Source organism: Rhinopithecus bieti, unplaced genomic scaffold (genome assembly GCF_001698545.2).
Source record: "Rhinopithecus bieti isolate Rb0 unplaced genomic scaffold, ASM169854v2 scaffold_23303, whole genome shotgun sequence".
NCBI classification, from domain to species: domain Eukaryota; kingdom Metazoa; phylum Chordata; class Mammalia; order Primates; family Cercopithecidae; genus Rhinopithecus; species Rhinopithecus bieti.
The window spans coordinates 1,212,547-1,228,699 of NW_016810922.1; the positions used below are offsets into that span (position 1 = coordinate 1,212,547).

The 16,153-nt window shown below is 33.9% G+C and overlaps 1 protein-coding gene across 1 annotated transcript in view; it reads left to right on the forward strand.

Moving 5' to 3' along the window:
* Window positions 1-16,153, forward strand: part of LOC108542959 (bone morphogenetic protein 5) — a 298,304-nt gene that overhangs the window by 217,418 nt on the left and 64,733 nt on the right. Inside the window, exon 3 of the mRNA XM_017893236.1 lies at window positions 15,219-15,411. Coding sequence (XP_017748725.1) covers window positions 15,219-15,411 — 193 coding nt within the window. The remainder of the gene's footprint in view (window positions 1-15,218; window positions 15,412-16,153) is intronic.

Here is a 16,153-nt window from a genome sequence, read left to right on the forward strand (position 1 = left end):
TGCTAATGAGATTGTGTCAAAAGACCAATTAAGAATTGCTATTCACAATGAATTTTTCTCAAACTAACTCCACATAGAATTTTTTTTTTTTTAGATTGAGTTTCACTGTTGTTGCTCAGGCTGGAGTGTAATTTCACAACCTCAGCTCTCTTCAACTTCCGCCTCCTGGGTTCAGACGATTCTCCTGCCTCAGCCTCCCAACTAGCTGGGATTACAGGCACCCGCCACCAGGCCCAGCTATTTTTTTTTTTTTTAAATTTTTAGTAGAGATATGGATTCGCCGTGTTGGCCAGGCTGGTCTCAAACCCCCAACCTCAGGTGGTCTACCCACCTCAGCTTCCCAAAGTGCTGGAATTACAGGTGTGAGCCACTACACCTGGCCTCCATATGGGATTTTATGTTGTTTGTTATGTAAACACATACAGAATCTGTTTCTGTCCATTTAAACATGTTATTTTATTTATTTTTATAAATAAGTCAATGAGGGTTTGTAAATTATGAGTTTTACTTTTTTGGGGGAAAGGATGGTGTGTATTCCTTTGACAGCCAGTATAGTATCTGCCATATGAAAAAGTTTAATAAAATGATAGTTAAATTTTTATAGCCATAATCTAAGTGAATGTATATTGGCCTGAAAAAAACAAAACAAAACAAAACATGAAAGCAGCTGAGTGCAAGGTTCCCTTTGAGGCAGTTCAGAATCCTCAAAAACAATGAAGATGGCCTTCTGTGTCAGAGATAAGAAGCAAGGCACGTTACATACATGAATATCTAGTTTTACTTATCAATTGAATGCAGATAATATTAGTAATATTTACTTTTATTTTTGAATTCTTTTTTCAGAATATAACTAGGGATAATGAAAAGCAGGATTAAAGGAGCAAGGAAAGGAAGTTTCTGTTAGTAAAGTCTACCCTAAAGTGACTTCAATAGAACAAGACAATTTAAAATTTCAGCAAGCAATACATTAATCACAGATGAAAAAATGCTCAATTTAACTAACGCTAATTCCATGACCTATATTTCATCTAGAATCAAGTCACCTCAGAGGATAATTAGATGATTGCTTGCAGGAAGATACCCTTTGTTCCCCAATCATGTGCCCAAAATGATAATCATTCAATAGATGAGAAAACTGTTTTCTTCTTTTTTCTTTTACTAAATCCATATTGTATTAAATGAAATTATAGATTTTTGCATAATGTCTCATAACTGTATTAAAATTTTCATAGTCGTCATCATTATTGTTAGTGGTTCTCTCTGGACATTGTGGGAATTCTGAATATATACCAAAGCTTTCTAAATTCATTAGGATTCCATGATTGAATATGGGATATCCTGCATGATTTTGGGTAAGAAGAACAGAGACACTATATCCTTTAGTTTCTGTGCCATTATTAACATAGTTAACGACACAGACTTTTATCCTTCAGAGATTGCTGTCCTGTTAACATATTGCTTGAATTTACTAGGTAATAAATATTAATGAACTTTTTTTAGCCCCTCATTCTTTCAGATGCATTCAGTTTCTCTTTCAAATGAATTCACCTAATCCTTTCCATTACCCTTGTCAGGTCAGCTCTGTTCTGTGTAATGATTATTTACATGGCTTCCTAGAGTTATTTTAAGTTTTGCTGGTTTCCTTCAAAAGCAGAAAAAGAATAAAGCCTGTTATAACTGGAAATATGTAAAGCATGACTTAGGTTTGAGATAATTTTTGTTTTCACTATGTATTAAAACAAATGTGGCATAGGCTGGTTAGTGATGTTGATATGTTTTCAAAGTCATGCCTTATTTGAGGCTGTGAACACACATCAAGGGACGAGAAAATGAAGCAGAACTTTCAGTACATTTGCCGTTTCTATACAAGAGCAATTTTTGTTGTACTTAGATGTGATTGTAGGAATAACACTTGCATTTTGCAGAGTCTAAACATCCTGTACTGTGGTCAATGCCATGCAGATTACTGAAAATGCTCCCTAGTGTTAGATATTCCTAATATCTCTGATTTATTTATTTTTTATTTCTTAGAGACAGGATCTTGCTCTGTTGCACAGGCTGGAGTGCAGTGGCTTGATCATAGCTCACTTTAACCTTGAACTCCTGGGCTCAAGTCATCTTCCTGCTTGAGTCTCCTGAGTAGCTAGAACTACAGGCATGTGCCGCCATGCCCAACTAATTGTTTCTTTTACTTTTTGTAAAGACAGGGTCTTGCTGTGTTGCACAAGCTGGTCTCAAACTCCTGGCCTCAAGCGATCCTCTTGCCTTAGTCTCCGAAAGGCATGAACCACTGCACCTGGATTATGAATTATTTTTAAAGGAACAAAACCCAAATGAAAAGTGAGACACAGAATTTTGGAATTTGCATTAACACTGTGACAGAGCAAAAGATAAAACTCAAAAGAAATTTAGTAACCTCCCGTAATGTTTCATAGGAAGTATTGGTGTGGTCAGGTACAGATTTGAATGCATGCTCCATAGATTACTATACATATGAACTTGGATAAGTTAATTTTTCTTCAATTAGATGTGTCATGTTTTATGAAATATATTTCACATATAAGTACATGTAAAACCAATTACTATTAAAACAGATGAGAAGCACAAAGCTAGATATTTAAATAAAGGTGCTTAGTGAATTCTTTCAGAAGACGAGATAAACACAGCCTCTGAGTAAAATCCTGGCTTAATTTGCTTAACAGTTTTTAAAGACTCTTTTCTGGGGAGCTATTGTCCTTGGGATTTGGGGGATCTGCCACGTGGCAAGCCCAGATACAGTCCAGCCAACTGAAACATGGTGAGGGGAGGTGAGCTTTTCTGCATTCTCAGTTTCCAGGCTCATTGTGATCAACAGACAGCTCTCAGTAGTAGGGAAAAAAAGAAAACAAAAATTCACTAGGGAGAAGTGAGTGTTCTCAAATGACCCAAGAGGCAGCCTGTCTTTGAGGAGACAGCAAGAACTTCATGAAGACATGTCAGGAGGACTACTTGTGGGTACAGTTCAAGTCTTGACTCACCTAGACTTTGTCAGGTCCAAAAGATGGTACAAATGGTAAATGGAATCTTTGTGATGTTAGCCCTTAACATATCTTTCTGTTGAATCACACTATTCCAATATGGACTATTTGCGTCCTATACCTGGAGCACAGCTGTTGTCCTGAGATCTCCCTTCATAAGCACTATTTTTGACTCTCTCTGTGTTAGACCTTCTCTTTCTTGTAACTCATGTCGTTGTCTTTTTTCTTATATGCATGTGATTTGTATTTTGTCTCTGGAAGCCTGTAAAATCTTCTGTTTGCCTCCAGTGTTCGAAATGTTCACAATGATGTGCGTCCACTGAGCTGGGAACACTGGTTTTAAATCTTGAAATTTTTTGTACTTCAGATAAGTGAATTGAACTATTTCTTTGATGATTTCCTTTTTCTTTTTTTCTTCATCTCTCTTTCCAGAAACTATTAATTGGCTAATTCTTTACTTTTTAAAAATTTTTTAAAAGTCTTTTCTAATTTTCCACTTCTAATTGCTCTCTTTTTTTTTGAGAATTTCCTTGATTCAATCTTTCAAAGCAGAAAATAACTTTCTGCTTTACTTCCAAGAGATGTTTTAGCGTTGACTATTTCTATTTCTATGTTACAGGATTTATATTAATACTTGTTCCATGGATGCAACAGTTTCTTTTAGCCCTCAAAGGATAATATGGTAGTTTTTTAGTAGGTTCCTTCAAGTTCCTTTCCTTAAAAAATCAGTTTTTACGTTTATATCTCATGGTGGAGAATTTTCTCAGCTATCTGGTAATCATTGGTTGTCTGTGAGATATTAAAATGCTGATTAGAAACTTAGCATATGGGTAGAACCTGTCAGTATTATTTTCCCTTTAGGATACTGTTTCTTTGCGATTTTGTGGTAACTTAGTCTTTTCCCTTTGGATTCATCAGATTTCAAAAAGAGGATTCTCATTCTCTTGCCTGTAAGGTATAACCCTGGCTGTCGACATCCTGGCAACCAAGTGGGGAAAGAAGCCTGGGAATTTAGCATTCAGGGTGAATGTTCTTGTCTAGTTCCTCTGTCTTGAGTATGCTAACACACTCTAACTGTGCCTGGTGTTGCCAGTCAAGAACCCTCTGCTTTCCCCTCTTTAGGAAAAAGGAAATGTCTAAACTTCTCATGTAGGAAAGAACAGTCACTCAAAAGCACAGAATGTGAAGAGAGACCTGAGAATCTACCTGCTTTGTAAACATCTAATACTCAAACATGCTTATTTTAACCTCAAACTTATATCTGCCTTACACAATCATTTCTGGAAGTAGTAGATATCATCAATTCCTGACCATTTTGGAGACTATGTGGCTTACATTGTTTTAGTTCAGCCTTTTCTATTGTAAATTTAGGTTTTATATAACAGTACATATGAGTTAGTTAGATGGATTACTAAATAACATTAAGAACAAGTCAGACTTAAGAGCATAAGCATCAGAAAACAGACCATCTGATAACTAACATAACATTGGATTGGAGACTCAGGAAATTATTAAATTTGAACATAAAATAAGATGGTCTAACATAAATCTCAAAAGACTTATTGTTGTTTCCAGGTGTGCATCTTAAGAAACTTGAAGGGTTTGTATATTTGAACTCAAAACCAGATACTGCTCAAAGATATGTAGCTGAATTTTGTTCTGAGTTTTGTGGTTGACCTGAAATCCCAACATAAAAGTAAAGCCCAAGAGTGTGAAACCAGATCAACCCAAATATGAGACTGTTCATGTGAATACTCTGTGAACTGAGACCACTAAGGATCCCTTGACTCTAATTACAGTGTGGTCTCATTCAATAAAATGTAGGAAGATTATGTGATTTCTTTATTGATTCTGGCACCTGTTACATCTTTATTAAATACACATATGTTCTGAAGTAACTCTCCAATTATACAATACATCTTTAAATACAATAAATTGATTCATATAATTCACAATTTTAATAATGTGCTATAAAGAGATGTTAAGCAAGTCATGTATTATGTATTCCAGTTTCTAACTGTAAACGTAAAGACCGATAAAATAAAGTTTAATTTGTAAGGATGATGTTAGGTAAACTTAACAACATATAATAGCAGTTGTAACAACCAAATATAAAAGAAACGCACAAAACAACCATACTTTTGAAGGGACCAAATGTTCGTAATACCTTAAAAAGAAGCTTAAAAATTATAAATATGTTACCAAAGATTTGGTTGTATTACATATACACAGTTTGGTGGAATATTTTATATACATAAGCAAAAAAATCAATGAGAATATAAAATTATGTTCAAAAACATCATATATTGTCTTTTGCAATGCGTAATTCATTCTGTAGATTACTTTAATACAATTCTGATAATAACTGTAAGATAAATGTTTGGTTTTTTTGCACTGTTATGTATTTTTTGAATTACCTTTTTTCTTCCTCAAGAGTAATATATTCATTAAAGAATTATAGAGATTCTATTACATTAGCATATGTTTTTAAGTACCAACACAGGTAGCGTGAAACTGAAAATAAATGTGTGACATTAGGATTCTGTCTAGCTATCACTATTTTTATAAATTTCTTTTGAAGAAGAAAGTAAAAAATATATATTATTAGAACTAACATTAATACTATTTTGTGGCATGGCAGGGCTGTGCCACAGCAGATGATTGAGGGGTTCTGCTTTTGAATTCGCCGGAATGGCAAAGTCTGGATTTAACCTCCTTTATGAAACAGTAAAACAAAAAACAAAACAAAAGCTAAAAAAAAAAAAAACAAGAAAACCAGCATATATTCCTATATTTATTTATTATACATGTATGTGAATACCTACTTTGTGCTAGGGATTGAGGTAAGGAAGAGTGTACGGTAGTAAGCCAAACAAAAGTGCTGCTGTTATCAAGCTTACAATCTACTGGGGGAGACAGAAAGCAAATAATCACTTCTTAGGAAACAAACATGGGCCACTTGCAGTTCTTGCCTAAACAGATATATCAGCTACTCCTATATTAATTTTAGAGTGTATAGGTAATATATTCTTACAGTTTTATTCCTAATCTTAGAAACCTGTAAAATTAAATAATTTGTCTCTATTAATTTTATATTATTCAATATGATAATCACATTTCTTTGTGATTATACCTCCATGTACCAAACTTCACTGATGCAATCCATTTGGCAGAAAAATTTATAGTTTGTCTTTTTGCAAAATGACGGATTGAACCACAAATTGAACTTGAGTGAACTCTATGAAAGTTATCATACCAATTTAAAATTTAAAGTGGTTGATTTGAGATATTTGTTCAGCTACAAAAATCCTCATATATCCTTTAAAGTATACAAACCATGTCTTAAACCCACCCCATTTCCCCGTAGAGAAGTATTGAGCAAATGTAATATACTTGTCAACTTCTTTATTTTTTCAAGTATTCTTTTCACTGAGTATAATTATTTTTTTCTAAATAAAATGTTCCTAAAATATACCAAGATGAACATTGAATACACTAAAAATGTGATTTTTTAAAAAATCTTTCTTTATTATGTAAATAAAATATGCAAACTCCAACTATTGATATACTTAGGGTGAGTGGCTTCACTTTGACATCATATGTAAAATGACATGGAGATTACTTCTATATTATAACTTAAGGAAGTGAGAATGGATTTCAGGCTAGGCTAAGAGCTACTAAAGGGGATAATAGACTTTTGATGTCTGTCTTTTCACAGTAGCACAATAGCTAATTCATGTGACTTCTGACCTTCTAGTGTCTTGTAACCAAGTATTGGCATTAATCTACTACTTATCTGTTACCCACCACATTTGATAGTCCCAGTCTCTGTTTTCAATTATCAGTCATTAGAGAAGGCACTGAGCAATTTCAGAAGAAAACTCACAAAACCTTTGACCTGTTTTTGTCATGTAACCACAAATATTCACTGTAGATAAACTATCAACTCATTGATTTCAAGATGTAAAGAAAGTCTTTTCTGTACATGGACTTACTGTAACCTCTATCACCTAAAGGTGGTTAAAAACTGTTTTATTTTACTGATAGAGCAGAAGAATTCACAAGATCATTTAGTGAAATCTGGTGAGATTAGAATGGTTGACCTCTAGCTGCCAGACAATCTATAAAAGGAACAGATTTTTCCACTAAAGAAAATGTAAGAGCTAAATATTGACCAAAAGATGACTATCACACCGTTATGCCCTTATCTTAACTCCTTACAGGTAAACACAAAACATTCTCAAATATTTGTACACAGTGTCATTGAGATACATTATTTGTGTAGTAAATATACTCATTCATCATTAACCATTTTTCATTATACAGAATGAATCAGTCAAGTACCACCCTTTGTGGGTATTCTAATTTTTGACATTTAATATTAACGTTTCACCCACAAAAGATGCATATTTGCTTCTAACGTTCAATTAATAATTTTCCTTTCTAAAATGCTCATAATAAAACAATAGTAAACTATGTGTGTACTTCGGAATGCATTGTTATTCTCAGTGATAAAATAACTAAATGACTTTAAGACTTTAAAAAAATTGTAAGAACCAGTAAATTTGATTAGACTGATATTTCTTGGCAATTTGTGAATGTTCAAATATGTGTTATGTGTTCCACCAATATATAAACAAGATGTCAAGTAAATACAATTATTTTTATCTATCCACAGTTGTAGAAACCTAGCCTGCAGTTTTTTTAACTCCACAATAACAAACTTTTTTTTTTTTTAAACCACAATGGCATCTACCTTCTAGAAAATTTTATTAAGATACCAAATGATTAATTTACCTCTGCTTCCTAAGAGCATTCCGGCCAGAGGAAAACCCTTCCTCTTAGAACTTTCTACTATATTACTTAACACAATTCTAATGAATCCTTTCTAACAGCCTTTTACTGAGATTTGCTGTGACATCCATCCCATAACACAAGTTGAAACAAGTCAATACACCCAGCATTGTTCATCTGCAAGTGTGTTCCCAGTGTTCTGTTGTCTCCACAACACTGACTTAAGGTGGAGGAAAAAGGAAGAAACTATATGGACAGGAGGAGAGAGCATGCTAAGAATGAGCGTAGGAGCTTGGGAGTAAGGCTCAAGCAGAAACATTGTTCTGGAATGGAATAGGAAAACTTTGCCCTGAGACAGAAGTGGCAGTTATTATTAGTTGACACTTTCATGCAAAGAATATTAGGAGTAATAAGATCTAGATATTGTCTCTGGCTTTGTGATAACTAACTCTGTGACAGTGAGGAAGTTAATATTGTTTATCTGTACCATGAGGGAGATAATGGAAGCTTCGCTTTGTTGGATCCAATTAGGGGGAAGAAACAAAAAATTAAAATTTATTAATTTTATTAACTCCATAATTAATTTATTGCTACCATTGTTTATTTGTTATTAATTTAATTATTAAATATATAATTTTCATATCAATGCTTGGTATGTATAGCTTTTGTCATTATGGTATTCTAAATAATCACTGGAAGGTCATTGCTAGGCTTAATTTAAAGAAAACAGGAATACCCTGAGACCAACTTCATTCTAATTTTAGAACTTCCTTTATGTAAGACTTAATTCTTTCTGTTTCTAAACTATTATATTTTTAAAGTATAATATATAAATATTTGATCAACAATTAAATTTCTTAAATTTCAAAATTATATGCATATTTTAAATTGATTTTGAAAATCAATTTAGAGTATTACAGTTATTTAACTATCTAATAATTCTTTGAGATTTTACTTCTTTATAAAACTATATTCATGAAGTGTTTATGAGTATGAGGATCATAATCATAGAAAATTTGAAAGTCAATTGAAATTATTCTTTGAAACAAAACATTCGGGGGACAATTTTCTTTCATTCAGGTCACACATTACTATGTATTAAGAGGCGCTTAAGAATTCTGGCATCTAGAGTTTGCCACACTCTCTGGGATGGTTATCCATTCATGGAAAACATGTACATATTCTTTCACTGACCAATAAATAAGTTGTTACAGAACCAGGTTTATGTTTTTTGATGGACTAGTTAGTGAAGGATATCGTGGAAAGTGATGCATCTTCGTAGTCACATGATATCTTTGCTTTTTTTTTCACTTTTACAATGCAACACAGATTAGTAATAATTCTATGAGTAATCTCTTAATGATTTTTTGCACTCAGCAGCAAACAATGATCTGTATTCTTTCAACAGCTGGCTAGGCTCCTGGGAGAATGCTATCTTTGCCTTACAGCTACTGCTGCTATTTGTGTCTTCCAAGTTACGGCTCTTGTGTGGGAGATTAAGACTGATTGCCCATGAATGCATCTCCTTAAAACTGCAGATAAATCACTACAGAGATAAAACTGTAATCCTCTGTTAATTAATTCTACTCTTCAGATAATGTAGACATGAAAATATTTAGCCCAGGACAATTTCCTCCAGTTTCTATTAGTGATAAAGTCATTCAGAGAGATATCTGCTTGGGAGAAAAAAAAAAAAAAAAAACAACTTCTATCAGTCATTAACTTCTGTTAAGTTCTATCTCAACAATAAAAGTCTTCAGTGTGTTTCTTAAACAGAGTTTAACCTTTGCAGAACTTTGACAATTCAGAGCACTTAGGACATAGTTTGGTGCTTATATAAAGGCAATTCTGCTTCTTCTCACTATCAGTCCATTAATCATGGGATGTGAATGATTTGATTCATATTTTACATCTTGTATGGTTTGATGTTACCACTTTTTAAACCAAAATATAATAATAAATTATTTCTCTTCTTCTACTAGTGTAGTTGAGTTTTCTGTTTCTCTAGATAGCTCTGTAGTTTCACATAGTTTGGAGTAGACACCAAAAATCCTGCTCCCTAGAAGCAGAAGGAAGTGTATTCACCATCATTGTTGTGTTTGTGATTTGTGTGATAAAATGTATAAGTTTTGCTGAAGTTTTAATGGCTTATTTTCTGTGAGTTTGTGTGTGTGTATAGGAAAGTAACTTAATTTTTTTTAGAGAGGACTGTTGGCAACCATCAGCTCAAGTAAATAACCCTGTGTTGATGGACTTATTTGAATGGAATAATTTTACATGATATTATTTGGGATGATCTACACCTCCATCCATAAAGTGTATTGTTGTAAAGTTTCCTTTTTTCATTTTTATGGTGATATTAAATGGCTCACACCTGGAAATCTTCAAAACTTCTGTGTATCATAAATGACAATGAGAGAAGAGTCTGGGATTAGTGAAGTCTATGTACGGCTGTTTGGCAAAATGCACCCCCTCTTGATCTTGTCAGCACATAGAAGAATTTGGACAGGCTGCTGTGGTCTTTTAAATATAATTATTAGAAGCAAATTCATTGACGAAAGTGTTTGTTACTAAACACTCGTTCTCTTCTCACATGAGACAAATGTCATTTTTCGTCTGAGATGAGGGGAGGGTACTAAGAAAAAAAGCATTAACCCCTGATCTCAGTATGTCTTTACTCTGTGTCCTTCTATACCCTTTAACAAGTCTGGGTCTGGCTTAAATGAGCGAAACCTTTTGTTTTTTTGTCTTATTTGTTTTTATATGGTAATTAAGAGATGCTTTTTTCACCACCAAAGAGGGAATGTGTTTAGGGCTTTTATGGAGTCTTGCATATCTATATCTGATAAAACAGATTTTGCTAGAAATACTGGTAAAGATTCCGGAAATTCATGGTATTTGGTTGATGTAAAATATACATTAAAGAGTGAATTAAAAGGGCCAAATACATGAATCTCAAAGGCAATAATAATATACACTTCTGTGCTGTTTTTCTTCTCATTTACTTGTGTATCTTTTAACCTTCCCAAGTCATTCACCACTGCAGTAGGTTATAGCATACTGTAATATACAGAAAAACAGAATGCTTACCAAATTTGTCACAATGTGAATAAGACAACGATCTTTCCCATAAAAAGCTGACATTTAAGGAGTGTTAAATGTGTGTGTTTGTTCTTTTTCATCTACTTTGGGAGTTTTGATTTTGGTAGCAGCTCTGGTGAATAAAAGGTATGAAGGAATTCTGCCGGTGAATCACAATTATGTCAAAATTAAAAGCTATAATTACATTTCAACATATGGTTGTAGTAAAAGTATGTTGTTACATTAACATATATAGTATATAATATTCAAATTATATAATCCTTTGTTTATAAAAAATCCTTAGATAAGAAATGTAATCAATATTAAATAAGTGAATAAAAACACATTTGCTAAGATAAAGATAGGAGGAGGTGTGTTCTAAAAGAATGAACTCAGTCCAGAAAGAATGGCATGTCTATATTAATAGGATCCATCATAAAGGGAGGGGGAAGGGTTCCTTGGAGAGAGGATAATGAAAGCACTGAAACAAGGTCAACTTTCCCAAGAAATAATTAGATTGAAAACATAACAAAACAATATTCAGAAAAACACAGGCTGTGTTCATGAGGGCTTGGAAATTGAAATCCTGGGATGAAATCTGTTATCTTCCAATTACAAGTTTTGGGCTCTTTGACAAGTTATAAAACTGATAGACATAAGTAGGGTCACAGGGATTAAATGAAACATGTACCATGCAAATGATACTTAAATAAGTTACCATGGCTTCAGCCAAGGGGAATGCAACAGGAGGTGCTGAGTGGAAAGAGATGACTAGATTTTGAGCCATTCATGCAATTTTTCATTCAATTAGTATTTATTAGAAGACTTACCTGGATTATGTATTGTGTTGTGTTAGATGCTACATACTTTTTGGTGATCAAATCCCTTACTCTATAACCTGTTCTTCACTTTTTTGTGAACTACTGAAAGACATTGTTTAAACAAACTAACAATGAACTAGCCTCTAAGTGCAGAACAGTAGGATGTGATTATGTAGGTGGTATAGGTATTGAACGAAGATTTATAATAAACATTAGGAGACAGACATCTGTTACCATGTAGCTGTCATCACCCAATTTCTTATTCTTAAGTCAGGGATATTAATATTTGCCACCTCCCTAGCGTTACTGTTTGAGGTAACTGAGATTACCTTGTTGAATATTTGTGGGTATCATTAAGCTGTAAGTCTTATTCCATTACTCACTCCAACATGTCCCATGGAATTTATTGTTGCAATTATGATTCAAAGCAGTAGGATATAAGAATTTGAGTCAGCAGACAAGTCTGCAATGCAACTTCGTTCTGTGTGGTATATTTAATACAAAATTTTATTAAACTCTTTGAAAATGAGTCCCCTTAAGGGTTTAAGTTAAATAGCCTGGATTAGAAAACTGAAATTGTATAATAATGGCTGAAATTCTAGCTTTCTACTTTATTACACTAACATCTCACAGGGGATTCCAGAACGGTAGATGACTTTGCATAACATGAATTCAATACTCACCTGCATTAAGCAGGTGCACACTTTAGATTGGATCCTAACAAACTCATGTCTTAGCCTTTATTTTTAGGACTATACTTGTTGCTTTTTGGCTAAAATTTTAAATATACAACTTAGTGTTAATGAAAAAGTGAATAATGGTTGTTATCACTTAGAATTATGAATATTGTCTTTCAGAATGGAGAAAATATATTTTTACATGGCTGGTTGGTGCATATATCATGAAATATAGTATTTGTCATGCAAGGTCTGGGACAGTGCCACCTAGGCAAACACATGACAATTTCTACAGCAAAGCAATAAATATAGAAACTGGGATAAAAAGAGACTTTAAATCACTTCATATCGGTTAACTTCTGGTTCTTCTGTCAAAGGAGCTTGAAAACAAACTCGTAGTTTTCAGAATGTTTTGGATTTGGGACTTGTAAATACGAAGTTTTAGATCTGTGTTAATAAAATAGGACAAAGCAATAGTGTGCAAGCAGACACAGCATATCCTGACATTTAACAACCATGGATTGGTGACACCAAATGCCTAGGTTCAAAGATTTTGGTAAGGTATTTATTTCCTATGCTTCCACAGTTGCTTCATGTCTAAAATGAGGATAATAAGAGAACCTACCTTGTAGGCTGTTATGAGGCAGAATATGTTAATGTTAATAAGACGATAAAATACTGAGAATATAGTCTGGCATATAAATGCTATTTAGATATGGTCACATGATGTCATCTACTTCATTTAAATTTAGGATAAGAAAATAATAATACAGTGAGTTAGATTTAGTTCTCTGAAAGCAAAAGTTGTTGCCAGTTTTAGCATTCTTACATGCACATCAGTTACTAGCTACTTAGGTAGTAGGCATTTTCTCCCCCTAGACTTCCACTCTCACACAGGCCAGTCAAATGGACAAAAGGGAGAGGAAGGAGGTGTGTGCAGTCTGCACTATCATGGCTGTCTGCACTATCACCAGAGAAGAGATTTAAATTATGAACCAAAATAACATCTTACAAATGGGTTTTTTATCCTTATTTAGGAAAAGTTGATTCATAATCTCTCTAGAAATGGACCTCTCTTAGGACCAAGATAATGATATTTTAAGAAAACAATTTTATGAATCATGTGAGGTGGTGTTAGTGTAGTCAGACAGCCAAAGAGCATCTTCCTTGCGAAGCTCCACAGGACAAAAATTATTCCAACTGGGTGCGGTGGGGAACACCTATAGTAGTCCCAGTTACTCTGGAGGCTGAGGCAGGAGGATGGCTTGAGTCCAGGGTTTGAGTTTAGCCTGGCTAACATAGAAAGACCTCATCTGTAAAATAAAATTTAAAAAAATATGCCCCCAAATGTAGCTACATTTTTCTGTATGTCTGCTTTAGAGTCTGCGATGGAGGTGAGGATCAGCTTCTTGCTCTCTCCTGAACCACCTTCTCCTCTTCTGGGGAAAATAAACCAGAGATTATTTTGGAGGATGAAGGCAAAGAATTGTGGGTTCCCTTGTCAGGAGCTTCAGATGTGGCCACCCATCTGGCCTTGGAACATGATGGTCTAGTAGCCTGGGCTCCACAGTGTCGTTCCTGATGGTCATTATCATCTTCTCGCTTCCATAATCTTAATGCTTCTAACTTAGGATCCTAAGTTTCATATATGTATAGCAGTGTTGTAAATTTATTTAATCTTCTAAAGATTTCCAATTTTTGAGCTTTGTGAATCAATTTATACCATTTGTACAATACACTATCTTACACAGTCAGATTATGTAATAATATGTCTGATACTGTCCTAAATTCTTCAGCATTTCTTAATATTCCCAAAAGGAACAGTTCTTTGACTTCATTTGTTTGGAAGGTTACTAAAGAGGGAAAATATGTTCCCGTCTCAATTCTAAATAATGACAGAGGTCTTTGAATACTGTACCAGGGGTAAGAATGTATAAAAAATGCTTTAAAAACAGACAACACAAGGCAGGGTAGCTCATGCAAGTAATCCCAGCACTTTGGGATGCCAAATTGGGAGGATTGCTTGAGCCCAGGATTTTGAGACCAGTCTAGGTAACACAGTGAGACCCTGCCTCTACAAAAAATAAAAAAAAAATTAGCTGGGTATAGTGGTGCACACCTGTAGTCCTAGCTACTCTAGAGGCTGAGGTGGGAGGATCACTTGAGCCTGGGAGGGCAAGGCGTCAGTGAGCAATGATCACACCACTGCATTCCAGTTTGGGAACAGAATGAGACCTTTTCTCAAGAAAAAAAAAAAAAGGTTTTAAGAAAAGAATATTTTATTTGCTGAAGAGAGAAAACTTTTCCGGGGAAGACATTTTAGAAACAATCTTTCTTGTAAAAATTAGTTTGCTTTATTTACTTGAACTCTGAAAGGTCATAAACACAGTCCTTGTATACTTGGAACTCCTTAGTCCTCTTTCCCTCCCATGGCTGTGCTCTCTCTCCACTCATTTCACCTGGAACTCTAAAGGTTACCATAACATTCAGAATTTCTGTGTAAAATTTTCTGTGTTCTGATGCTTGATACATACTAGCAATCATTTTACAACCTTCACTTTTAAAAACATTTTTGGATAACCTTTCCATTTAGGATCCAGGAATTCGTATAAAATCATAGAGATTATATTGCTTTGAACTAAAGGCTATTGGTTTGTGGAATTTCCTTTAACTGGAAACACATTTCAGTTTGTGGTTTAGTGTTTTTCCAGTTTTATACTATCCTGCTTATTTGTTTTCATTTTCAAAGCTGGAGAATTTATCATTAATTTCCATATTTTATAAAGGACTAACTTTTTTCCTCCCCAATCCCCCCCTTTTTTTTTCAGTTGAAAGAGACAAGGATTTTTCTCACCAGCGAAGACATTACAAAGAATTTCGATTTGATCTTACCCAAATTCCTCATGGAGAGGCAGTGACAGCAGCTGAATTCCGGATATACAAGGACCGGAGCAACAACCGATTTGAAAATGAAACAATTAAGATTAGCATATATCAAATCATCAAGGAATACACAAATAGGTATAGTCTTTTTATTTAACTTATTATCCTGGCAAATATTTGTAAAATTTTAGTAAAAGCTATTGATAATTCATGTGATGTAGCAAACAAATTGTCTGTTTTTGTGCAGTTTATTAACGTTTATAGTAAGTGTAGTAACATTTAGAGCCAGGTAGAGATATTGAAAGGTAACAGTAATCGATCTGAAAATTTTATCCTACATTCCATAGCTACTACCTATCCCTGATACCAATTTGTATACTAAATAGTCTCATGCTTCTCAAAATGTGCTTTCTAGTTCTGTTGTCTCATTTTGTAAAGTTGTCCTTCATCCCAGAAAACTTCCACTTTGTTCTACCCACATGAAATTTATAATTAAGATAATGAAATTACTTGGTGTTCTGGAAGTTAGAGAAGCACTGCTTTACTTTTCATTGACATGAGTGTAAAAATCGTATGTTCATTTGATGTCCTCTGTCTGTAAGATAGTTAATTCAGAATGGTACAAAAATGGACAGATAGTCTGAAATACTAAATGCATAAAAACTTCAGTTGATAATGACTGCAAATGAACCATTGAAAATAAATGTTAAAAAGGGACCTTAGTCATTTTCTCTGCTATTTAACAGAATGCAGAAATCACTTGGATAACACATTTTTTTCGGGTGATGAATCACCTTTGTCGGACAGCTCAGATCTGTCTGTCTGTCTATCTATCTATTTCAGACAGACCCATCTGTCTGTCTATCAATTTCAAACAGAT